General features: G+C 44.3%; 1 protein-coding gene across 3 annotated transcripts in view; it reads right to left on the reverse strand.

Annotated features, from left to right (window-relative positions):
• col16a1 (collagen, type XVI, alpha 1) overlaps window positions 1-26631 on the reverse strand; it is a 321764-nt gene that overhangs the window by 66822 nt on the left and 228311 nt on the right. For all 3 annotated transcript variants that reach the window (XM_059654248.1, XM_048557999.2, XM_048557998.2), the window contains 10 exons: window positions 25042-25095; window positions 22966-22992; window positions 20969-21046; window positions 19824-19883; window positions 19587-19667; window positions 17882-17932; window positions 14915-14959; window positions 11822-11938; window positions 3327-3386; window positions 2650-2730 (listed from right to left, as the gene is read on the reverse strand). In XM_059654248.1, the coding sequence (XP_059510231.1) occupies window positions 2650-2730; window positions 3327-3386; window positions 11822-11938; window positions 14915-14959; window positions 17882-17932; window positions 19587-19667; window positions 19824-19883; window positions 20969-21046; window positions 22966-22992; window positions 25042-25095 (654 nt within the window). The remainder of the gene's footprint in view (window positions 1-2649; window positions 2731-3326; window positions 3387-11821; window positions 11939-14914; window positions 14960-17881; window positions 17933-19586; window positions 19668-19823; window positions 19884-20968; window positions 21047-22965; window positions 22993-25041; window positions 25096-26631) is intronic.

Genomic DNA, 26631 nt, shown 5'->3' on the forward strand with positions numbered 1-26631 from the left:
CTGCACATCTTTAGACTATGGGAGGAAACCGGAGCACCCAGAGAAACCCACACAGACACGGGGAGAATGTGCAAACTCCACACAGACAGTTGCCCGAGGGTGGAATTGAACCTGGGTCCCTGTTGCTGTGAGGCAGCAGTGCTAACCACTGAGCCACCGTGCCGTCCAGTCGCAGATTTGGGAAATACATGTCAGGGCAGTTTCCAATTCACTCACCACCATCCTGACCCTTCTGCCCATTCTCCCCACACCTACCCCCACCTACCCCCCACCACACCCCCCAACCCCATCAATACATCACCCTCATTGCCTACCCCAGATTTCCAACTGGGCTCAATTTGTACCTGCCTCCTCTATCAGAGGCCTGAGGTGGGCGGGTGCTGAGGCAGGCTGGATACAAGGCTTATCTTGCTTTTCAGGGACTTTGGCTGACCGCTGCTGATCATTTTTGTGCCCTTCAACCCTTAACTCTCCTCTTTCCCCGTCTATCACCAATTCCCATCCATAGGTATCCTATGGTATCCTCCAGAGGTATCCTCTATAACCATTCATTCAGTTTCCACGTTATGTCGACTCAAGGGCCAAGTAACAGTAATCCGAAACATTGAAAATGAATTTAAAATAAAGAACAGCTAACAATCTAACAGAACTTCCAATCAAATACACAGTCATTCATACTGTACAGGAAGAATATCTCTAGTACCACTGGAAACATCTTAAATCCTCCTTAACTGATCATTACATTGTGAAAACAAACATCTATTCAGAAACCACATCATAGACAAACAATACTGTTATATTCTTTTAAAACTGCCAATGCTCTTGGTCCTCTGAACAACCATGTAAACAATTATTGACTGAGCAAAGGGCTTCATTAGCTTTTGAAATTCAACCAAACGTTCATAATTGGCTCTATCAAAACAAACCATCACAGTTCAGATAGTGGCATCTATTGAACTGGCAGGGAGAAGAAAATCACTTTATTAAAAATTTCAATGCAAATGTGTCTATCAACTCTCTAAACGAGGAGGACTGGTGTCTGATTATTTTAACCCCATGTTTAAGGAAGAGACACATTTATTTTCTAAGTTAAAGGAGCCTATTGAATTCGACCTTCACAAACACTGTTTTCAACAAGAGTTTTCTGCATAATTCTGAAAATACTCAACACTTGTACAACAACCAGTGCAGACTCAATGGGCAGAAGGGCACCTTTCCATTCTGTATAGCTTGATATTCCAATATTGGTCAATGAACTGGTTTGGCTCCCTTTCCAGGATAGCCCTATGGTCTATCACTGCAGCTTATAACACATCTACTTTATAGTGCAGCATGTAACAAGATAAGAATGTACCTTATGTGTCAGTATGTTCCTGAGTTCTCAGGTTTCCCCACAATCTCTCTAACCTTGCTTCCAAAACCCGCCTGAACTGCTGAAAATACTGTTGGACATTGAGTACAAACCACACTAAGTCTGTCAATGCTGATCCCAATGATCAGGGGATTTTGCAGGGCTGTAATCTGAACCAACACCAAGGCTTTTCCCACTTATGGGAAAATAGCTGGTGCTCTTTTCGAGGGTTTAAATTCAAATTTACAGTACTGTGATCCCATGTGTGCAGGAGATGATAATGCCCTTATTCTTGAGGGCTCAAGTGTGTCTCCTCTCCTGGCTCTGAGACCAGGAACAGTCTCCCAGCAGGGAGCCCTGTCCAACACCATCCTCTGCAAGTGACTAAAGAACTTCCTTGTTTCTTAAAAGTTGCATCAGCGTATTTTTTTAAAACAGCATTTTTTTCAAAATCAGAAAACAGACAGGTTGAAAAGAAGAGGAAAGTATTTGAGACAAAGTAATGTTAGCAAGTTTGGTGCATAGAATTTTTAAAGGAATTGAATTTTACCACCTGTAGGTTCTGTGGAAGAATGAGGTGGAATAGGGATGGGACTAGGAACTAAGGTTAGGCTATGAGATGACCTTTTTTTCCTGAAATACAAGAAGAGACTTTTAGGGTTTTGAAATAAATAAAAAGTTTGGTGAAAGGGGAGGATTTTCTGCTGGTGGGGGAATTCAGAAGGTGTCAAGGGCTGGAGCAGTTGAAAAAGTTGACTCACTGCCATCTTCTCCAGAGCTATTAGGGGTGGGAACTAAATGCTGGCCCACTGTATGCTGCACTCATCCCATGAGTGAATAACAAAGAACGGCAGCACTCAGGACAGAAGTCAGAAAACGTGTCTCCCAGTAGACGATGGTCGATGTGCAGATGATATCCTCCACAAAAAGCAGCAGCTACTCACTAATTTAATAATTACAGTCACAGATCGATTGAGGATTGTTAACCAAGGATATTGAGAGTTATGGAGCCAGGATAGGTGGATGGTGTTAGGATACAAGTCGGCCATGACCTCAATGAGTATCAGATAGGCTTGAGGGCGATAGGAATTTTTTTTCCTGATCCTATTTTCAAATACAAGAAGCAGTAGTCAGTAACTGAAGTAAAGATTGAAAAGGACTAGGGACATTGAGGCAACAGATAAAAGAATTTTCTACTGTGCAGCGAAAGGCACTGGTTAAACTATGACCAAGATGTACAGACATGTGGCTCAACATGAGCTGGTCCTATTCATCTGCCTTTACATCTTGTGCTTTACCTGTTCTCCTTTTACTCCTCTTTCACCTGGAGGACCAGGCATCCCAGGTAGTCCTGGATATCCACATTCTCTATTGTTTGGCTGGAAAACAATAACAAATGGTTCTGATTAGCAGCATTTTCCCATCTCACTCCTCTGCTGTCACACTGCTGACCACAATAGAGTCACTTGCTTCTCTGCTGCAGCATACCTTCATCGATCGTGATGGGTGAGGTACAGAAAGTGACCAATCTGCAGCAGAAAGTGGCAAAGTTCACGGTGAAGGACACAGCTCTCATTGTTTCCTTCTGGTACCTTTATGGGGTGCTCCAAAGAAGACGCTGAGTTACTCAGACTCACAGCCAATAACAAAGATGAAACAATAGTCAAGTTAGCGACAGATCCCCAAAGCACAATCTATGACAGCATGATGAATAACTCAGAGAATAGGAATGTATGGATATCAGGAGAGTTAGTAACAGAGTAAAGCTCCCTATGCACTGATGCCATCAATCACTCCCAGGCCTCTCCTTGTCCAACATTCTAGCCACGGTTCACTGTAAAGATGTTGACAGGAATAGAAGCAGCTACAGTGACTGCTACATCCCATGTCTTAACCATCCAGATTCTCCCCAAAAGACCACAGGAAAACAGAATCTTTGTTCATGCACCTGAGACCAGTGTTATATGGTACATACCAGTTGCTCTTCCATTCTAGGAAGTTCCTCTTGGTTTTGCTGTTGCCGCTGCTGCTTGCACTGTGGAGGAGAGCAATAGAGACATTACATTAAAATGACTAAGACCAGGTTTGCTCTTCATTCTTGAAGTGATAGCTTGTCTTGTTCTGTAAAGGTGATGCGCCCCTCTATAGCTAAAAATAACTCCTCCTTCCATTGAGTTAGGGTCAGGGAGGATTTTTAGAGTTGTTTCCTCAATTGATGACCAGTATATTCTTGTGGTTTTGTTTCTTTTTAAAGGATTTGGGTTGAGGGGAGGTGGGATTCAGGAGGTAGCCTTTGGTGGTCCTAATGTCCCTAAAAGATTTTTGTTTACAATCTGGCTCAGGAGATGCCACACAATGGTGATGGCTAATCACTTCCAGCAAACCACAAACAAATGAATGACTTTACCATCATTGTTACAGTGGGGAGAACGATACCTCTCTGATAATTAAAAACCGAAACAATGGGCCTATAATCTGTTAGAAGAAATGGGAACAGACGTTTCACCTCCCATTCTGTTATAAATGAGAGGTTAAATGAAAGCAATCCTGGATACTCACTTGATAAGCAACAAGTAACAATTTATTCATTTAACTTTAACAGTTAACGAATTAACAGACCTACTAACAAATCAAACAATTCCTGAATACAACAAACTTTTGGTGGCATGCTGTTCAAATAAATACAACTTCTGCTTATATAAACCAAAGTAATAAGAGAAATAAATTAAAAACGTTGACTCTCAAAAGTACAGCCAGGTTAAGGCTTCCGGAATATTCTTTGCCTTCTTTGCTGTTTTCCGGTCATGAACGCCTTTCTTCGCTGTTCTCTTGTTAGGTACACTTTTCTCTGCTGTTCTCCAGTTCCACATTCTGGTGTCAGGAATATTATTTAAGGGTGCCTCGGTATCCTTATCTAGATGGTGCTAAATCAGAGAGCCTAGAGATTTCTGTGACAGTAAGAAATTTACTCGTCCGATGGCAGTTTGTGCTCACACTTGCGCGGATAGTGACTTTAAAGGGTTTCCAGAAATTTGGTGTGGCCAAAACTGGTGCGATGATTAACACAGCTTTCAAATTCTTAAATACCTCCTGGCATTGTTCTGTCCACCAAAATTCCCTGTTCTTCTTTATTAAATCTGTCAATGGTGCCACCACACTACTAATGTTCGGTACAAACTTCAAGTAGACTCTGCTCAGTCCCAAAAATCATAGCACCTCTTTCTTAGAGGATGGTCTTGGAAATTCCTCAATGGTCTTCGTCTTCATGTTCCTCAGTGTCATCTGGCCATAGCCAATGGTGTGCCCTAAGAATGTCACTTCGACCTTCGTAAATTCTGTTTTCACCAAATATATGATCAGGTTTGCCTTTCATTGTCTCTCAAAGAGCTCTGACAAATGTACCGGGTGATCTTTCCGCAAATGAGGATGAACAATCACTAAGTCATCTATATCAACAGCACAATTAGTCAATCTTTCCAACTCTATTCATAGTCTTTGAAATGTGGCTGGCACGGTCTTCATTCCAAAGTGCTTTACTTTAAATTGACACAGCCCATGTGGAGTTACAAATTCAGAAACTTTTTTCGCTCTCTCTCCAACAAAGGTACTTGCCAGTGACTGTGAAGTAAGTCTAACTTTGTGATGTAAGTGGCTTGTCCAACTTTTCCCACACAGTTCTCCAGCCTTGGAATTGGGTTTGTGTCTGACTTAGTCACGGCATTGGCCTTCTGATAATCCACATGGAATCATTGACTACCATCAGCTTTGAGAACCAACATGATCAGCGAACTCCATTCACTATGATTTTGCTCAAAGATGTCTTCTTGGTACATCACTTCCACTTCCTTCTGTATCTGCGCTGCTTTGAGAGGATTAAGCACGTAGGGGTGTTGTTTTATCGGAACAGCATTCCCTCTGTCAACTCATGTATTATAGTATACGTCCTCCCTGTTCTATTTCTACATATGGCTTCATAGCGTTGTAACAAGTTTCTGAATAAAAACGAAAAGAACTGCATCAAAAGGGATAAAAGCAGGAGTGGCTGGTAAAGCGCAGGGGCAGGTCTGGCAGCACCTGTGAAGAAAAATCAGAGTTAATGGAAGGGTCACCGGACCCCGAAACGTTAACTCTGATTTTTCTTCACAGATGCTGCCGTACCTGCTGAGCTTTACCTGTAACTTCTGTTTTTGTTTCAATTCAGTCCTCTGCTCCCGAGACAATTAGCTTACTGTCCTATACCAATCATTCAGGGCTTCCTCATTATTCAATTTATTCTGAGGCACATCAAGATGTACATCATCTGGATTTGATTCCTCACTCTGAGTGACAGAAACTATTATCTGTTTCTCTGGTTCCCTTTCCCTATCACAGTAGGGTTTCAGCATGTTCACGTGGCATATCTGATAAAGTATTTTCCTATCTGGCATCCTTACTATATAATTCACCTGACTCAATTTCTTTTCAATCTGATAGGGACCACTAAACCTTGCTTTGAAGGGATGTCCTTCCACTGATAACAGCACCAATGCTGTATCCCCATGGGCAAACGTACAAATTTTAGATTTCTTATCTGTTTATTGCTTCATTGGGTGCTGTACCACCTTCAAATGTTGTGTTGGTAATTCACCAATCAGTTTAATCTTTCTCTCACCTCAGATACATAAGCCAACTGTGAGATTTCTGACTTTGGACTGATCAACTTTAATTTTAATGGCCTCTTACTTTGTGTCTGAATGTCAATTCAAATGGAATAAACTAAGTTGATTCATTTGGAGCATCTCTAATCGCAAATAAGATAAAGGGGATACCTTTATCCTAATTATTTGGGTAATCCTGGCTATAAGACCTCAGCATTGTCTTTAGGGTCTGAATCCACCTTCCCAATGCTCCCAGGGATTCAGGATGGTACGCATTTGATTTAAAGTGTTTGATGCCTAAACTATCCATGGCCTCCTTAAACAATTTAGGAGTAAAATTGGACCTTTGATCTGATTTTTGCCTTGACTTTCCATAATGGAATTGCCTCTGGAAACCTGGTAGACATATCCATTATGGTTAGCAAATACTAGTTCCCACTCTTTGTTTATGAAGGGGACCTACACAATCAATTATAACCCACGTGAAAGGTTCTTCAAATGCAGGAATTGGCATCAAAGGTATTGGTTTTATTGCTGCCTGTGGTTTTCCTACCATTTGACATGAATGACAGGTACAGCAAAATTCAGCCACATCTTTATGTAATCTAGGCCAATAGGAATCATTCTGTATCTTAGCCTGAGTCTTCCTCACTCCTAGATGACCTCCTACAGGTAATTCATGTGCTACCCACAATGCTTCCTTCTGTTTGTTACTGGCAACACAATCTGGTGAACGTTTTCCCATTTCTCCATTGCACTAAACTGCTGGAGTCTCCATTTCCACCTTAAGATTTTATCCTTAGTTATCAGCATTCCGGAATACATTCTGATTCCATTTCCAAGTAGACTTTGTGGTATAAGTATTTTATTGTCTCATCTTTATGCTGTAACTCCATTAGTCTTTCAGAACTAAACACCTCTGCCTGATCCTCTACCTGTTTAGGTATATACTTTATCATTTTGTCAACCAGGGTATCAGCTAATTGGACGTCAACTCCTTCGTCTTTCTCGTTGGTTTTTCCTTCTTGCTTTAATGCACGAGTGTGGGATCTTATCACCACACAGTCCAGAAAAATTCCAGGGTACTTTTCTTTTAACTCCTCAGTTCCCTGGTTTTCCTTCAGCTTCTCCACGACAAGGGGCATCACATCAGCCTTTATTCAAGCCAGGCTGTTTCCAAGTATTCCTGTAACTGACACTCTTTTAATCACTCCCACCGTCACCCTCAGTCTTGACTAGAATTTCTATCCTGAGCTTACACAGACGAACACTCATCCTTCTTCCATTTATTCCACAGATAATGAGGTTGTTGACTTGCTCATCGAGCTGGCTTGCTTTTGTTCAGACATTTTGTCACTATGTTAGGTGACATTGTCTGTGAAGCCTCCAATGAAGCGATGTTATTCTACATTGTTTGGAATTTATACTGTCCGGTCCATTTTGTTGAGTAGTGTCATTTCTGTTTCTGTTCCGAATGGGCTTGTATATGAGGTCAAGTCCTAGGTGTTTGTTGATTGCATTATGGATTGAGAACCACACCTCTAGAATTCCCTTGCTTGTCTATGTTTGGTTTGGGCTACTATGGTTACCTTGTCTCTGTTAAACTAATGATCTTCAGTCTCTGAGTGTGCTGATGTTAGGGAAAGTTCATCATGCCACTTTGGTGCTAGCTGATGTTCGTGTATTCTGATGGCGTTTCCTTCCCGAGTGTTTGATGTAATGTTTGTGGCCGTCGTTGCATGGTATTTTGTAAATGATGTTGTTTCTGCATGTTGTGAGAATGGGGTCTTTAACCCTTGTAAGTGTTTGTCGTAAAGTGGCTGTGAGCTTATGGGCCACAATGACTCCTAGAGGTCGTAGGAGTCTCGTTGTCAGTTCAGATATGTTATTGATATAGGGCAGAGTGGTCAGTGTGATAGGGCATACTGTGTCCACCTGTTGTCTGTTAGTAGGCATCTGCGATGAAGTTGCTGTGGATGAAGGGGATATCCGTTTATAGCAAGGATTTTGTTTAGGTGCTCTTCCTCTTTCCTGCATAATTCTGGAGTGTTACAGTGTGTCCTAGCCTGTTTAAATAGTGTCCTAATGCAGCTTTGTTTGTGGGCGTTGGGGTGGTTGCTGTTGAAGTTGAGAATTTGATCAGTGTGATTGCTTTCCTGTGTACTGAGGTTTAGAACTCCCCGTTAGTCATATGTTTAACCCTGACGTACTGGGTATAGGCACTCAAAACAGGCTTTTTGACTCGTTCATATTCTCCGGACATCTCCTTTGATAGCACTGCCCACCAACTTGGTCTGAACTTACAGCACCCACATAGACTCTTGCTAGTTCATCTGTATGCCAATTTCTCAAAGGAAGTACAAATACTTCTACATCTTTTTCATCAAATTTGGTAATGTTTGCACATATTTGTATATATCCCTACTCAGCCGGTGGCTATGATGTGTTTGCTTTCCTCACTTCTATCTTGTACTTTTCCTTCTGCCATTTGAAGTCATTTTGCTTCAAGTTCCAACTCAAACATTCTTTCCCTTTCTTCTCCCTCCTTTTTTCCACTTTCCCTCCCTTTCTCACCTTTTTTCTGTCTGCTTGTAACTGTAATTACAACTGTTTCAGTCCCCCTTCTTTTTCCTGGCTCTTCTTTTCTTTTCTTTATATACCTAAATGCTTGAGTAACTCCTTTACAATTTCAGGTTTCCTAGTTCAACTTAAATTTAGCCTGTTTGCTTAGTGTAAAAGTATATTCTTTCTGTGGCCTTCTAAACTTTTCTGGCAAATGTGGGAAGTATCCTCGGATTCCTGAGCCTCTTTAGCAATGTTAAGAACCATTTCGCCCACTTTTGATTTAACAAAACACAAATCACCAAAATGAAATAGATTTTCCACTTCTCCTCTAAGTTTTATGTAAAGATCTAAGACACTAATCCCCAAGTCTGTTTAAATCTGCTGGAAGCTTTCTTACCCCAGATCTGTTCAGAACCCATAGTCGAACTGGCCAGATCCCAGACTCGAGCCTCCAGTCTATAATGGAGGGGAGAACGATACCTCTCTGATAATTAAAACCCAGACACCCAGAGAAGTTCACCTCACCTCATAATCTGTTAGAGGAAATGGGAAAGTGGTAAAACCTGCCTTTCGCCTCCCAATCTGTTATAAAGGAGATGTTATATAAAAACAATCCTTGATGAAGCAACAGGTAACAATTTATTTATCTAACTCTAACAGTGAACAAATTAACAGACCTATTAACAAACCGAACAATACTAACTACTGCAGAATAAAACCAAATTATAAAAGGTGTGCTGTCCAGTAAATACAACTCCTGCTTACATAAAGCAAACTAATAAGAGAAATAAATTATAACTTTGACTCTCAAAAGTGCGGCTAGGTTAAGTCTTCTGGAATGTTCTTTGCTTTCTCAGCTGTTTCCGGGTCACAAACACCTTTCTTCGCTGTTCTCTCGTCAGAAACACTTTTTGCTGATGTTTTCTTGTTCTACGTTCTGGTGTCAGGAACATTATCTAAGAGTGCCTCAGTATCCTTATATAGATAGTGCTTAATCAGAGAGTTTACAGATTTCTGTGATAGCAAGAGATTTACTGTTCTGATGGCAGTTCGCGCTCACACTGATTTTAAAAAAAAACCCCTTCTTATATACCCTTGGTGACCTGTCAATTCTCTTATAATAGGTTTGGTCTGAGGTTGTCAACACTATCAGATTTAAATTCAGTTGGTTTTCAGTCTCTAAGTGGCTGGTTTAAGTTAATTGGCTGATATTTAAGCAGATTGCCCGAACATCAAAACAAGCCTAGGTGCCAACCACACAGCCGGATGTTTCAATTTCAGAACTCTCTGCGCAACAGCAGCTGCTTGCAAACATATTTTTTATCTGTCCAAGCTAAGAAAAGCACATCACTTCTTAAAGGGACCATGCATTCATCCCCCTATCATTTTTACGAGTAAAGTCTAACATCCCTGCCTTCCAAATCACAAGCACTCTTTTTCAACTTAACAATAGTCACATATATCTAGGAAGATACACTGAAAAGTGTTTTGTCACCACAATCCAGCATCATTTTGAGTTACAAAAAGAATAAAAAGAAATCACTTCAATAGAGTTCTTCTTCTGTTCAATTTGGGTCTCAAATGTGGCTGCAGAGCTTCTGCCAAGTCTCTGTAAGATGTTCTGGGCCTCAAACAGTCCCGTTCCGGGTACAGCAATGATGATGCCAAGGATTTCCCGCTCTGGGCACTACCATTGCCTCCACTGACGCTCTGCCATTGTACTCTCCTCTGTAACATACACCACCCCGACAAACCGGTGACAGCCACATCTCTTGACCGAGTATCCTCTGGTTGACTGCAAATGTCACCAACTTAAAACTGGCAACTGACCCAAGTGACAACATCATAGATTTCAACTTTCCGTGGAAAATCTGGGAAAATCTCAAGTATTTAAGAATAGCCCAGGAAAGATGTGGCCATATTTTCCACAAGTGGAAGGTACGGAACAGCTCAAGTTGTGACTGTTCCATCCTCATCTGACCATTACTCATTAAACTTCTGTCCTGAGATATCCCTCCTAGTGGTCTCACAGCCATTCACACTGAGCTGGCTGAAAGTGCTGAATGGATTGTTACACTCAACACTGAGCCATCACTTCTTCCCCAATGATACAATAATTAAAATGGCCTAAAACTCTTTCTAATTGATAAAACAGTGTTGCGTTTGTCTCCTTCAGGGTATTTCATTGGATGCGACAATATTTGTGTTACCTCCTGTAATTGGAGGAGGATATCACAGTAAAGAAGAGTGTATGAGATTGGGAGACACATTTGGGGCAAGATGGTGGTATGGTCACTAGGCTCGTAATGGAGAGCCTTAAACCAATCACCTGGGGGATATAGGCTCAAATCCCAACATAGCAGCTGATGATATGTGAATTGAGTTCATCAATCTGGAATTGAAAAGCTTGTCTCAGCAATGGTGACTATGGACCAAACATTGATCAGTATATTAAAATAATCATCCACTCCACTAACATCCTTTAGGGAAAGAAATCTGCCTTCCCTTTTTGTTCTGGCCCATGTGTGACTCCAGACCTACTGTAACGTAATGAACTTTTAACTGCCCTCTGATATGGCCCTCACAAGCCACTCAGAGAAGGGCAGTTAGGATGGGCAATACAAGCTAATGTTTCCAACGACACCCACATCCCATGAAAGTAACAAGAAAGAAAACAGTCACCAATACAGCTAACAATTACGGACAAGCATCACATTGCTCAGGCACACAAGTGACTGGTGTAATACTAAGCTGGAAAGTTACAACACAGCAGCAAGTTTCCACAAGGGCATCATACTTCAAGTGATTTTAGGTAAGATGGAATCCAAGGCATTTTCCCCTCAGGTCACATGCTATGATGCAGTGACGATATCATGAGCCTGCCTCTTAAAGATACGCTGACATTGTGATCATGAAAGATAAGTCAATATAAAGGGTACTTTTTCAGATTGAAAGATGGCAAGAAAGCAGTATTCCAAAAGATTAGTGTTATGAATACTACTATTCATAACTTGCATTTATGATTTGGACTGAAGAGTGAGTAACTCATTACTGAAATGTGCAAATGAAACCAAACTAGGATGAGAGTTAAAACCAAGAAAAAAATTGCAACATTGAATTTGGTCAACTTTTGAAGAGGGGAGTTTGAAATCATTGCAGTGTCATAGCCTCCTCGGAAGGCAGCTGTTAAAATGGGGCAGTGGGGAACACCACTGCCTTCTTCTGGACAGGCTGTCAAGTAAAGGCTGGGCCCAGAGACCTTACTCACCTTTTCACAGTGATCCACACCGGCTGCACCGGGAGTGCCATGTTCGATCTGCTCCACCTTCATCCCCGTGAATGCCTGGGCTCCAGGGAATCCGGAAGAGCAGTTCCCACAAAACGTCTATAAACAGAGGAAACCAACACGAATAACCATAAGTATTGAAAAGAAGGAACAAGCAACACAAACCTCTTGTTATAACAGTGCAACACTGGAATTCTGAACCTGGCATCTCATCACAGGTCATTGAAAGTAAAGTGCCGATCTTACATTAAACACAAAGCAAGAAACCACAATGTGTATTATCCATACAGGGACTTGTACCATGTGAACGTTATCAAAATGCACATATGGCACTGTATAGGAACTACATATGAATCAGGAGTAGGCCATTCAGCCCCTCAATCTGGTCTGCCATTCAATCTGATTGTAACCTCAAATCCACGCTGCCTACCCCCAATAACCTTTCACCTCCCTTGTTGGACAAGAATTGATCGACTGAAAAATATTCAAGGACTCTGCTTCCATCACCTTTTGAGGAAGCAAGTACAAAGTATATCAACACGCAGAGGAAGAATTTCACCTTTTTGTTTTAAATAGACAATCCCCGGGTTTTAAACAGTGCCCCCTAGCTCTAGATTGTGCCACAAATGAAACATCCTCTCCACATCTACTCTTCTGAGACCCATTAGGATTACATATGAGAAACAGCACAGGGTTTCTCAACCATTTGCCTCTCTCAAAAGATTTCCACTTGTGAATTACACTTTAGTTATTCCCTCTGGCACACTTTTACCCAATTGAACTCCCAGCTTTGAGAAAAGTTTGATGCAAGTTCTTCCAACTTCTGGCCTTTCTGATACTTTGTTTGTGACAGTCAGTTGAGGCCCTTGAAGCTGGTCACCATCAGTCAGACTCTCGCAGACCTGGCCTTTAACTATCCTATCCCACCAAGGCTCATCTTCCTCAGTATCCTTGTCTGACATGAGTCTACCCATCTCAGTTTTGAAATTTTGAATTTAATTCTGCAACCCTCCCCCGACAACCCTACAGGTTCGCAATTTTTTGATGTAGGGTTCCAGGTTTCAACTGCTCTTAATGTGAAAGTGTTTCCTGCCATCCCTCTGAATAGCCCATCTGTAATTTAACCTGTGTTCATTACTCTCCAGCACAGATTATTTATCACTAAAACATCCTTTAAACCCCTCAATTACTTCACCGTTTAATATTCTACATACAAAGGAATACATAAGTCGAGATAATGCAACCTGTCCTCATCATACTAGTGAATGTGCAGAGGTCTGTCCATATCTATGTATCCTGAGGCCACGCTGACAGGGTCCAGAATAGAGTGCAATGCTCTGACAGAGCCCAGAATAGAGTGCAATGTGGTAGAGTGTAATGCTCTGGCGGGATCTGATCAGATGTTTATACAGTTTTAATATCATACCCATCCTTTGTCGTCATGTCCTCTTGAGTAAAATAAGATTTATCTATCAATACATTCTCACTGGAGTTTAGGAGAATGAATAGGAGACCTTGTTGAAACATATTTTTACAGAGTTTAACAGGCTAAGTGTAGAGAGGCTGTTTCCCCTTGTGGGAAAGTCTAGGACCAGAGAGAATACTCTCAGGATAAAGAGTCACACATTTAAGACAAAGATGAGAAATTTCTTCTTTGAGAGGACTGTCAAGATTTTCTCTGTAAGTAGGTTGAAGGCTGGGGTAGAGAGAGTTTTAATCAGTTGGAGAATCAAGGGTTCTGGGGAAAAGATAGGAAAGCTGGAGCTGAGAATTATCAGATCGGCTTTAATCTGACAACGGCAGTGTAGACCCAAGGGCTGAATGACCTACTTCTGCTCCAACATCTCATGGTCTTATGATAAAATGAATGCTAAGACAAGTAGGTCAGCTGTGATCAAATTTAATGGAAGAATAGACCGGAGAGGTGAAAGGGCCCAAACCCACTGCTAGGTTCCCACCTTTCTTCAAAATTTCAAAAACTCTGATGATTCATCATGACGATTTGGGACATGCATATTTCAGATAGTATTCTCACTTGACCCAGTGTATCAATGTGTAGTGGGCTGCAGAATAAAAAACAATCCTGCACAGTGCTCAGGTATCCCAATGAGCTGTGATTCTCTAGCCTGTGAATAATTGGTCAGAAGTCAGGATGACGAACAGAAGTGTTTGAATGACTTTTTCCTGGATATCTCACAGGACTATGCTGGAACTTAACTTGCTTGAGAGTCATACTCTGAGGTTACTGGAGGCCTCCCATCAGCCTTTACAACATCCAACCATTGACGCAGGAGCACAATAGGGCAACAGCCTGAATGTAGTGTCACTGGTGAGTTATGTGAATTAATGATGAAATCCATAAAATGACCCAGCATTTAAATTCTTTCGAGCTTGCATAGAATTCATTTTGATTTCACAAATGTGTGAAACCTTTGAAAATAAATGGGTTAACAATTCTGTTACAGTAAAGGCTTCAATTTCAATACATGCAAGTGTGAACAATAATACGGGCTTATTTTGAAACATAAAAGGGAGCTCATTCAGTCCATCTGTCTTTCCCAGCTCTCTCAAAGAATCATCTGATTATTCTACTCTCCCCTTGTTTCCTTTTAGCAGACATTCACTTTCCTTTCACGGTCTGAATAAAGAAATCGAAGCAGGAGATGGGCATCAGCATGAAAAATATTCACCATGATTTGTGAGCTAGGCGCAGATACAACCACCACGTATGCTGACATCCAACAAGAACAATGGTGAGGAATTATTTGTTGGCAGGATGTTTTCGGGAACAAGCTCAAAACATTTGGATTGCTGTTATTATTGTTCTACATTTAGTGAAGCTTTAAGTTTACACTTTCTCATTTGTTTCTGATGGTAAGGAGAGGGAAGGGGAAAGCTGGGCGGCCTGTCACCAATTACTGTGGAAGTGCAGGCATTATTAATGCTTACAGCTCATTCTCGTGTGTCACTGTGAATGTGCGCAAATGAGTGCAGTGTTCCATCCTCCTGCTGGCATTGGCCACAAACAAACATAAAGACTACTCTTAAAGTTAATGCTCCAGAGTGTGCTCTTACCTTGAAGAATGAATCGTTCCTCTCAGCAAACAGCGACAGAGGAGACTGCGACACAAGAGGGAAATTGTTTAGAACAATGATATCAGTACACTTGGAGATATACTGTATATTTTGGAATACACTGCGACCAGCCGCTGTGGCTCAGTGCTACCACTCTCACCCTGGAGGTCAAACACTGGGGCTTCAAGTGTTACTCCAGACCTGAACACCAAGTTTAGACTCTCACTCCTCGTGAAGGGACTGTGCTACTGAACATCCTTCTCTCCACTTGGGTAGACATAGAAGATTCCTAGGTGTGGTTTGAAGAACAGAAGTTCTCCTGGGTTTATTTGGGGCAATAATTAATCGATCTCAGTGAAACAGATTATCTGATCGACTGTCCAGCACCTGTTGTAGGATCTTGTTGTCCTTAACCTGGCAGCCACATCCTCCTACAAGACAACAAAAACTACTCGTCAAAACTGATTGATTGACTAGTGTTCGCTTTGGAAAGTCCTGAGCTTGTTAGGTGCTATATAAATGTAGGTGTCTCCTCCTTCAGAGCAGCTACAGTTCCAAGGGTAGTCAGGTAGGATTTCTCTCAGTGAACAGAGAAACTCTATGACATTCAGTCAAACTGAACCTTCTTCTTCATAAAGCCTGCTACATTGTGTGAGACAGTGCCAGAGATCAGCTGTGAGGGGCTCCCAGTGAATCAGAGCTCAGAGAATATCCTGACCACCTCTCCACACAATGCTCTTCCACCCCTCATCCTCCCACTCCTCTTCACCAATCCATCTTGTATCTGTCCTTGTTCATCTGTTTCATGTTATTCTTGGCCCCATGCCAACACTCAACACCCCTGCATCATCCTCTGGGAGGGACAAGCGGAGGAGGGCATGAGGCTGCGGAGGGAAAAAGTTTTGAATAGATTAGGAGGGGACATGAGAAGGCATGAGGCTGGTTTTGGGAGGGGTCAATGAGATGGTCAGGGAGGAGGAGCCAAGAGGTCTGGGAGGGGGTAAGGAGAGGGTCTGAGAGTCTGACAGGGGATAAAAGAGTATGCAGGGAGAAGGAGGGAGTCTGAGAGAGGATAGAAGAAGGTATAGGAAGGAGGAGAATCTTATGGTGGGGGGGAGGAGTCTAGAAGATGCAGCAGGGGAGGATCTGGAAGTGGGAGTGTCAGGAGGCGTGTGCTGGACCAACCTTCCAGTTTCTCCGTTGCACCTACTTGGGGGATGCCACCTTCTGCAGCTGTGGTGGGGAGGGTGGGGGTGGCTTTGGAAATGTCCGTCATTTTCCTCAACGGAGGATTCCTGTCACTGTGGTTAACAGGGGCCTCAGCTGTGTCCGACCCATCTCCTGCATCTTCAGCATATATACCCCCTTCTCCTTGCTACAAGCAGCTCTGAAGAAGGGTCACTCTATCCGCAATGTTAAATTTGCTTTCTTTCCACAGTTGCTGCCAGACTGATGAGTTTCTCCAATGCGTGGAGTAGCCTGCCTGATAGGAGAGTTTATGAAATAGTCCTTCTATAATGTGACAGTATGATCAACACCTGGTTTACATACCTTTTCTTGCTAGATTTACCCTTAATATGTAGTAAATAGTGTTGTAAAGAAGCCCAAGTCTGAGGTCAGTACTTGACTTTGCGTTCTCCTCAACCAGACTGTCTTCAGCCCAACTATGTGGATACAGGCATAAAACAACATGCCAAAGGAAGGAAGGGGGCCGATGGTCTAGAGAAGGGAGAGAAGAGTGTCTGGAGGAGAGGAGTAGGACAAATGAGATGGAAGGGAACAGGTTTTCTGAGGGAGAATGGGAAAGGTTTTGGGAATGGGAGAGATTTGGGAAAAGGTCTGGGAGGGTGAGTGGGGAATGGACTGGGCATGGGAGCGGAGGAGGGATTGGGAGGGGAGAGGGGGATGGGCTGAGAAGGAGAGTGAGGGAGGGATTGGGGAGGAGTGGGGAGGGACTAGGAAGGGAAAGGGTAGAGGGACTGAGAGGAGAAGTGACTGTGGTCCTTCCTCCTTTGAAAGTGCAGGGGGTCAATCTTCATCTTCACAGTGGAAGGTCAATCACACTTACGGCTCATCTGCAGAGTGTAGAAATACCATGAATTTCCAAACTTAACGTTTTCTATAACAGACACCAACAACGGGGCTTGGCTGGAAGTGTCTTATCTTTATATAAGGATAAATTGTATTTTTTCTTCTTGACTCCAGTGTACACATAGAGTTGGGGGCAGTTACTAGCTGTGCTGCAGACTTACTCATGTCAGCAGCTGTGCTGAACAAAGGTTCCAGAAAGGTTATGGTGATGTTACAATGAGGTTATGGTGCCGTTACAATGAGGTTATGGTGAGGTTGTGACATGAGTAGGCTCTGAAATTCCAGCGGATTACCGTCTTACGAAGATTGGGCTGGGCCCAGCTTGTCTGGTTGAAATTTGCATGGCTGTCACTGCTGGTATAAGCTGGCCTCAGCAGGATGGTTTGTGGGTGGGGCTGCACTGGAGAGGGGCTGCACTCACTAATGATGGCGGGCCTGGGAGGTTTGGGATTGGACAGTATTAGGTAGTTGTTGTTGGCTGGGGGTGAGGGGGGAGGTGTACGTGGCCCTTTTTCATCCTATTTACAAACTTTCTTCAATTCTTACCAATGTCAGGCCTTTACTTTCCTGTCATACATCTCCCTGTTGGTACAGCATTGTCAGGCTTTAACTAAATTCTATTGAAAAGGGAAATCCAGGTCAATTCACACCATGGCACCTATTTCCCATGGAGCAAAGCCACCTTTACCATGGCTCTGATGCTATTCACAGGTTGGCATGATAACAGATAACCTCAGGTTCTGAGGTAGTTACTGTCGCAGTGAGACCAGCTGAGGACGACGAGAAATGAGCTCAGAGGTACAAAAGCCGTGAGGAGACATCCTCCTTACTCTCTCCTCACCTCAAACTATCAACTGATATCAATGAACCTCATACCATTCCTGGAAGGCCAGGGGCACCAGGCATCCCATCATTTCCTGGAATTCCCTGAAACACAAAGATAGTATTAGATGCAAACTTTATCCCAATATCTTGAGCTGTCTAAGGTTCTGAAAGGGTTAATGCTGAAGGCCCCATTGATCTTTACTCAATCTGATGAAGTTATACAGTCTTGGGTGGGGGAACTGGGAGAATTGTTCTGGATCATGAAGCGGATGGATGGCTGTGTCAGGTTTGTCTCCTGACAGTTTAAGTAATAATGTCTAATTGGTCAACATAACATGGACCTTTTGCTGATGGACTTTTTTTGTTCAGGCTTTTTTTGCTGTAGTGGTGGTTTTTTCTCCCACTGTCGACCAGATAGAATTTGAGCCCTAGTCAGAAGAAGTGAACTGGGGGGGGCTGTATCCCTCCACCCAGTAACACCACGCTGTGCTAGACAGGTGGTCAGCGACACGGTGAAGGTGGGCATCGTTACCAACTGTTATAGGCACGGGTATTGATTCAGTCAGAGCATCACTGATGAGTCTCTGGATCATAAATACAGACTCAGGAGCTTATCAGCATTACCTGCAGCTTTTCCATTTTCAGTTCAGGCTGACTTTCCGTCAGAATCTGAAATAATATTCAGGCAGCTTTCATTGATTTATCTAAAGGCAGCAGAATGGAACAGTTTAATGTGGGATGCACCTGAGTGTCCGGGTGAGGATGGGGAAAGCGTCTTAGCAAGGGTGGCACAGTGGCTCACTGGTTAGCACAGCGCCAGGGCCCGTTCGGACACCCCAGCCTCGGACACCCATTTGTGTGGAGTTCGGACGTTCTTCCTGTGCCTGTGTGGGTTTCCTCCGGTTTCTTCCCACAGTCCAAAGCTGAGCAGGTTAGATGGATTAGCCACACTAAATTGCCCCTAATGCCTAGGGATGTGTGTGCTCAGTGGGTTAGCTATAGGAAATGCAGGGATGGGTCTGGGTGGGATGTTCTTCAAAGATTCGGTGTGGACTCAAAGAGCTGAATGGCCAGCTTCCACATTGCCGAGATTCTGTGAGCATCCCACTGACAGATGTGCCACGGTGACTGTAAAGGGCGTGTCCTGGTGACAGTCTGGTGTATATCCCGTGAGGGTTGTGTCCGGTGAGGGTCACGTGTATATCCCGGGGAGGGTCGTGTCTTGGCGAGGGTCCGGTGGGTGTCCCGGTGAGGGTCGTGTTCCGGGGAGGGCCGGGTGTGTGTCCCAATGTGCGTTGTGTCCCGGTGAGGGTTGGGTGTGCAGCCCGGTGAAGGTTGGGTTTGTGTCCCGGTGAGGGTCATGGCCCGGTGAAGGTCGGGTGTGTATCCCGTGAGGGTTGTGTCCGGTGAGGGTCAGGTGTATACCCTGGGGAGGGTCGTGTCCTGGCGACGGTTGGGTGGGTGTCCCGGTGAGGGTCGTGTTCCGGTGAGGGTCAGGTGTGTGTCCCAGTGCGGGTTGTGACCGGTGAGGGTCGGGTGTGTGTCCCGGTGAGGGTCGTGGCCCGGTGAAGGTTGGGTGTGTGTCCCGGTGAGGGTCGTGTCGCGGTGAGGGCCGTGTTGCGGTGAGGGTCAGATGTGTCTCCCGGTGAGGGTCTGGTGTATATCCCAGAGTTATGGTGGGTCCCCATTGCCAAGTTGCCCACATTAAGTTGAAGAGTCACTGTCCCGGGGTGCGGGCTACCCCTGCTCCGTTTACCTGTCGTCCATTGCCTCCTGGTAACCCCGGCAGGCCGGGTGGTCCCGGTAGACCTGGTGGGCCGGGCGGTCCTGGTGGGCCCTGGAGAAAAATCAATCGAGAAAAGAATTTTGTCATCAGCAAACAGGGATTGAGGCTTGACCTCTGAGAGGGTGAGCTTCTGTTTGTGTCAGTCTAAAATGTAGGAAATCCTGTTGGACAGGCAATTCAAGCCAAACAGTGAGAAATGACACTCACCAGAGGTCCTAGAGACCACAACATCCGATCACCTGGAGCCCCTGGGTGCCCATGTTCTCCCTGCAATTCATTATAAAAAAAGGTGATACATCAATGCAAAACAGATCCACATAGCAACTGGCCATGAACAGAAATCTTGTACAGAACCTTACAGCAGTATTTGCTGAAAGTCTCTTAGGCTAGTGCCCAACAAGGCACAGAATGCCACCATTCAAAATGTCAGACTTCTGTGTGGAATTAGAGTTTCTGCTGACTTGTGTGGCTTTTGTCCACTGTGAAAGTAATTTACTGAGCCCTGGGCCCAAGTATCTGAAGGAGGGAAGTCAAACTCTGCCCTTCTCTGCTCTTTCCCAATCTGCTCTATCTCCTCCTGGTCTGTCTTCTGTTGGGTCATATCTGCAGTGAGGAGTTAAATTATCAGGAGGGGTCTTGAGGTTTTAGGAGAGACAGGCAAGATTGAAGGCCAAGAGGCTGTAGGATGCACAATCCCATCAGAGGCTGGGTGAGAGGCGCAGTAACCTCTGTAAGGAGGTTTATTCTCGCCTCACATACATCCTTGGGTTTGCTTTCTGCTGAAATCAATGCAAGGTAATTGGTCCAATTAGATTTTTCACACCTGGTGGAAACGCTGCAGACTCCAGCCGAGTCACACAACCAATTCCATTTTGGGCAGCATCCCTACGGAACAGGAGATTTGAGCACATGGGCACGCTAGCATAAGGTCAACACAAACGAGAAGAGGAACTAAAGATAAACAAAGAACTATTTACACAACATACATGAAATAAATAGGTGGGTGACATTGGCTTAAGGAATCCCTTTGTATTGGCCCTCCTTCCACCTCCGATCATCACATTCTTTTCAAACAAGAGTGCATTGGGGTGCTGCCCCTCACCATTGCCACCTGGAGTTGATCCTCAAGAATTATTCAGCTCCCTTGCTCAGTGACCTCCCTCGCAGTTACACCAATACCAGGCATTCATTTGAAGCCTTGAAAAATCCTTCAAAAAAAATCCCAGACAGCAAGCCTATCTGCAGCATCTGAAAACAGGCAATGACTTGTACACTAGAATTTGAGATGTATAAATGGTTTCAGGACATCATGTACACTTTATACAACAGCTTGTTAACTTGTAGACACTCACAGAATCTCCAGGATATCGCCCATCTCCTTCTGGGATTGGCTGTCCATTCATACAGATGCACTGTTCAGCAGCTGCTCCCTGTGCAGCAGAATGTCAAGATTCAGTGACTGATCACCGCTATTTTAATACACAGCACTGTGACAACAGGCCAGGAGCGACAGTAAATATTACAGGGAGTGCCTTATGTAAATTGTCTCCATCAAACACTCCCAGGACAAGGACAACATGGGGTCGGGTACAGAGTAAATCTCTGTCCAAACCAGATTATTCCAACACTTCTGCAAGAGGCATCTACATTTTGATTTCTATCTCTTGTGGCTGGTGACCAAATTTCAAAAAGGTAAGGTTATTTGGCACAAAAGTAAACATGAATTTCAGAAAAAAAAACAATTCTACAGGAATAAATCGATAAATTAATTGGGAATTTAAAAAAAAACTAAAATGCAGCAGTCAGCAGAGCGAACTAATCAATTCCTCTTTTTAAACTAAGAAATAGATCAAGCGATAGAAGGAGCATCTGTTTGGAGTCATGCCCAGCATGGAATGGGATGGAACCAGGACTGAGCTAAACAGTTTAGTTGATCTCAATTTGCTCCGTGTGCTGGCCCTGACAGATTCACGTGAAAATAGATGCCAGAATGGGTTGTCTTTCAGTCTGGGGTTTTCCCCGTGCTCCAACCTACTTTGTTGGTAGGTTTCTGGGGAGGAAGCTTGAGCAGGAGGCTAAGGGTGGGTTTGTGTCTGGCTCACTCTCTTTTTGCCCATTCACGTATGACTCTACTCTCTCCATCTTCCATTTATTCTTTCCCATTCCCTTCTCCATTCACAAATGTATTTTTTTTCTCTCTCTCTCTCACACACACCCTCCATCTGTGCCTCCTTTTCTCTGTGCCTCCCTTGCTGACTGAAACACCCTGAATGCCTACCCCCTCCCCCAAACCCTCACTTGTTCACACCTCCTCCCCTGCACCAGCCCGGCAGCAGCCCACTTCTTTCAGTCTCCGTACCAGGCAGACTCACCGCTGCCACCATGCGCAGACTGGAGGGTGAATAAAGAGACTGACAATGTACACTGCTCCCTGTATGTGTTGCTGCTGTCGAGATGATCAGCAAGCATCCCCAAAGACTGGAGAAGGGTGTGGTCACAGGTAAGGAATGGCAAGTCCCATCAGAACTGCTGCCTGATGCTGTCAAGGGCTTCACAGAAGCTAATCAAGGTCTCAGTTAATGGCCATTAGTGCATTATGGGCCCCTTTGGGATTCACACAGTGTGCAGCATTTTCTCACTGGAGTATGGCTGCAGTACTGGGCATCTGCACTGCTCATTGAGGCCCAGTGAGTAACCCCAGTCCCTCGCCTGGGTGGCTTGAGCCTCCATTCAGAGATTCCTCGCAGCTCTCCATCCTCTTACTCAGCATTGTAACCTGGGCGAGTGCCTTCAGTTTGAGTTACTCTCAATGTTTCCTCCTTCACTGCTATGGGACCTCCCATTCCCACTTACCTGGTCCACTCACTATCCTTACAAAGTCAGTGAACACAGAGGTGCCAGTTGGGAGAACTGCCTCACATAAACTTGCTCTGGTGGGGAGTTGGGGGTGCTGGTTAGGGAGTGGGGTTGTGCTGGGCTGATGCACAGACTCAGGACCCATTTATAGTCCCAGCTGGAGCTACGTCAAATTCAGGGTCCCAACACCTCACTGAAGTGCGGGAAATCTGAGCCATGGGGCTGAGGTGCATCCAGATGGTGTGACAGTGTGGAGGTGGGGACAGGAGGAACACAGATGCAAGGGGGCTGAATGGTCCAGACTGTTCACAACATTCTACTCCATGTAGTGATCCAAGGGCTGATGGGATAGTCAGTGTCAATAGAGGGAGACGTGGTGCCAAAACAGGGCTTCTAGTGAACTGACCTGTATTAAACAACCACATTACCTGCAAAGTGCTGACTCTCCCTTAGTCTGACATTCCACAGGAAATTCTCATTCACACAGGCTTACCTTTTCACCTTTAGTTCCTGGCACACCCTGGAAACAAATAAAACATGAAAAAAGTTAGCTCAGCCGATGGGAGAGCTCCAAAACTGAGAACACTTGGCTGTGATAAATAGATACTTATTGTGAATGGGTCATTTCACTGTCCATGGCAATCACCTTTTAATTAAACACACAAGTGCCTCCAAATGCTGGGCAGAAGGACATCAGAATTCACCTTGGAGTTCCTCTGATGTTTGCTGATGACTGCTGTGCACCTCAACTTCATTCATTTGTCTTCACTCCGGACTCCTCATTAAGCACCTAACCAGCTCAGTCCTTATAGGGGCTTATAGCTCTGACTGCCCCCATGCATGTGCAGTGTTCTTCAGGAGAACGTTCCAGATTGTTCCTGAGCCTGATGTGGAGAAGCACTTTCCGATTTTACCCCTGAGCAGCCAGTATCCAATTTTGAGATTGTAATTCCTCGATCTGGACTCCCCTCCCCAGGGGAAATAGTTTCCTTCTAATCCTTTCATTAAGCTAACCACCTTGATCAGGTTACCCTTTCCTCAGTAATAGTAGGAACTGCCGGTACTGGAGAATCTGAGATAACAAGGTGCAGAGCTGGATGAACACAGCAGGCCAAGCAGCATCAGAGGAGCAGGAAAGTTAACATTTCGGGTCGGGATTTTCTGAAGAAGCATCCCAACCTCAAATGTCAACTTTCCTGCTCCTCTGATGCTGGCTGGCCTGCTATGTTCCTCCAGCTCCATGCTATGTTATGCCTGGAATTGCACACTAGCTTCATCAGGGATGATTTTCAACAATCCACTAGAATTGGGGACCCTGAAGTTTGATGTAGTCCCAGAACATTGGTCAGGTGACTTTCCATTTCCATTCACCTCAAACCCAATTTCTTTCCACTCCCTGCCCAACACGTCAACCTTTGCAGACCATTGTCTTCAGTGTATTTTCTTTAAAATAGTGTTTGGGGGTCTGCGGGTGTCACTGGTGAGGCCAACATTTGTTACACATTCCTAACTGCCCTTAAGTGGGCTGGTTTGTGAGCCTATTGTAGAGGGCAGTTACACATCAACTGTGCTGCTGTGGATTGAAGTCACAAGTAGGCCAGGCTGAGTAAGGATGGTAGGTTGTGCGTACACTTTAAATGGAATGCAGCAGCAGTCCCAAGAAGGCAGCTCATCATCACAGTCTGAAGGCCAATAAATGCTGACCCAGCCAGCCATGCCCACATCTCATGAATAAACAAAATGATTGCCTTGTCTGAACCAGATAATGATTATTCCATGGTCATTATCAGAGTCTAGCTTTCAGTTCCAGATTTAATGAAGTGAATTTAAATTCTACCAGTGCTGTTGGAGAGATTTTACCCATGGAATAAAATGGGCTTTCAGATTACCAGGCTAATGTTGGTATGTCATCTGCCCTCTTAACACGTAGCCTTAACAAGCCACTTAAATGGCTAAAATTGTCCTCTTCCAAATGCTTAAACAAAAGCTGTCAGTGATTTCAAATGTTCCTGAAAAGTGAATGCAGTAATCCAGAGATTTCAGAGAGCAACCAATCATCTGCTAATTGATGAAATCCAGAACAATGAAAACGATTTGAAATTTAGAATTCTGTCAATATTAAACTGCTAATTGTTACAGATTCAGTAAAGGTCACTGCGTGGGCCATTCTTAGTTCCTGGTGAAAGATCCTGATGATGTTTCCAGGAACATTTACTATTCCGGACTAAAATGATGTAACTTACTATCTTTGAGTGGATATGGCCTCCCCTGTCCCATTGATGGTTCACTCTATCATTCACACCCTCTTCTATTTACACTTGTGTAACACACTCTCATGCTGAACTGGTGTGTCAGACGGTATCTGTACTCCAGATGTAGATACATAGAACCCAGACGCAGCAGTAGGCCATTCAGCCCTTTGAGTCTGCTCCCCAACTCAATACAATCATGTCAGATCCTTCAATTCCATACCCCTCCCTCAGACGCCATATCTGTCTCCAGAAGTTGGAACCGATGAACTAGGCTACCACGGTATAAGTAAATGCAGTAATAGATTTAGCACACTTACTGGCAGGCCTCGTCTCCCTGGTAACCCAGTATCTCCGGTTTCTCCCTGTTTTCCCTGGAAAGTAGAAACAGCAGTCAGATTCCTGGATGCCAGGAGACCTTCCTATTGTGACAATTCACCATTTGATGATTCAAAGGGATGACTTCTTTCACTGACCCAGGGCTGCTAGGGTGAAGGAGCCCGGAAAAATAGTGGGGAGCTGCGTTGGGATGACTCCAATGTGCAATCCCACAACCGAGGCAGATTCCCAAGGCCAGGCTGCTAAATGGAGCCAGGAAGCCCAAAGGAGTCTTCAGACCCCTGAGGAGGAGTGAATTTCCACCCTCGCTAGCAATGGGCTGGTGACAGCCTAGCCCAACCATAAGCTGAGGTAATCACTTCCATGGTGAAGATCTTTAAGCAGGGCTTTCGTGCTGAACTGGAGACTCCCTCCCCCAGAGAGACAGAAGGCTGTGAGTATCAAAGGGCCAAATGCTGCAACACACATTCCTGCCTACTCTTCAATCTTTTATTATTCGTCCCCTGGAATGCCTCCATTTTGAGGAACTTTCATGTTCTCCAGTGGGTCTCCTCCAACGGGCTGCTGAGCCTCCTGGGCTCGGGGCTTCAAGGTGATCATCCCAGGAACATCCTCGTTCCAGTTTCATTTCCAATAAGACGGGCTCAAGAGCACCATTCAATCCTGGGCAGGTAAGTGGCAGCACAGACGACAAAATCAGGGAGGCTCGAGTGATCCGGTATAGGACACTGCTTAGACCTCAGCTGGAGCACCGTGTCCAGTTCTGGGCATCACACTATGGGAAAGGAGATGAATACATGGGAGAGAATACAGAAGAGGTTTCCAAGAATAGTTCCAGGGATTTCTGTCATGTGGGTACATTGGAGAAGTCGGCTTTCTGGGAGAAACGGTTTCCATTCATTTTGCCAAAGGATATGGAGTGAGAAATAACCTTCTCACACTGTGAGTAATTCTGGTCTGGTATGAGGTGGGGCAGGTTCCAGAGGGCACTGGATGTTTATTCAAATAGAAATAACGTCCAGGATGATGGGATGAAGCAGGAGTTTAACACTAAGTCAAAATGGTCAGACAGCCAGTGGAGATACAATGGACTTAAAGGCTTTCTCCTGTGTTGTAACAATTTTGTGATTCTATGTCAGGGTCTTGGAGCCAATGGGAAAATGTGATCCTCTGCAGTTGAGACACGACACATAGACATCCACATGTTTTTATTTTAAATGTAGGGAGAACATCAGCATTTTATCAGCCCTTCAGACCGTGAGGTCCAGTGCTCTATCACCTCTGATCTAATCCTCAACTCACCTCTAACCTTCTACCAATTCCTTTAACTCTCTGCTAATGGAAAGAGGGTCCACTATCTGCTCCATTCTGGCCCCTCATCAGTTTACACACCTCAATTAAATCTGCCCTCAGCCTCATTCCAAGAGAAACAACACCAGCCAGTCCGATCTTCCCTCATCATTAAAATTCCCCAGACTTGCAAAATCCTCGTGAATCTTTCCTGTACCTTCTCTTCGAGTCACAGGGTCTGAGAGATCTATAGCACTAAGAAAGGCTTTTCAGCCCATTGA

This window comes from Stegostoma tigrinum, chromosome 24 (genome assembly GCF_030684315.1).
Source record: "Stegostoma tigrinum isolate sSteTig4 chromosome 24, sSteTig4.hap1, whole genome shotgun sequence".
Taxonomy (NCBI): Eukaryota; Metazoa; Chordata; class Chondrichthyes; order Orectolobiformes; family Stegostomatidae; genus Stegostoma; species Stegostoma tigrinum.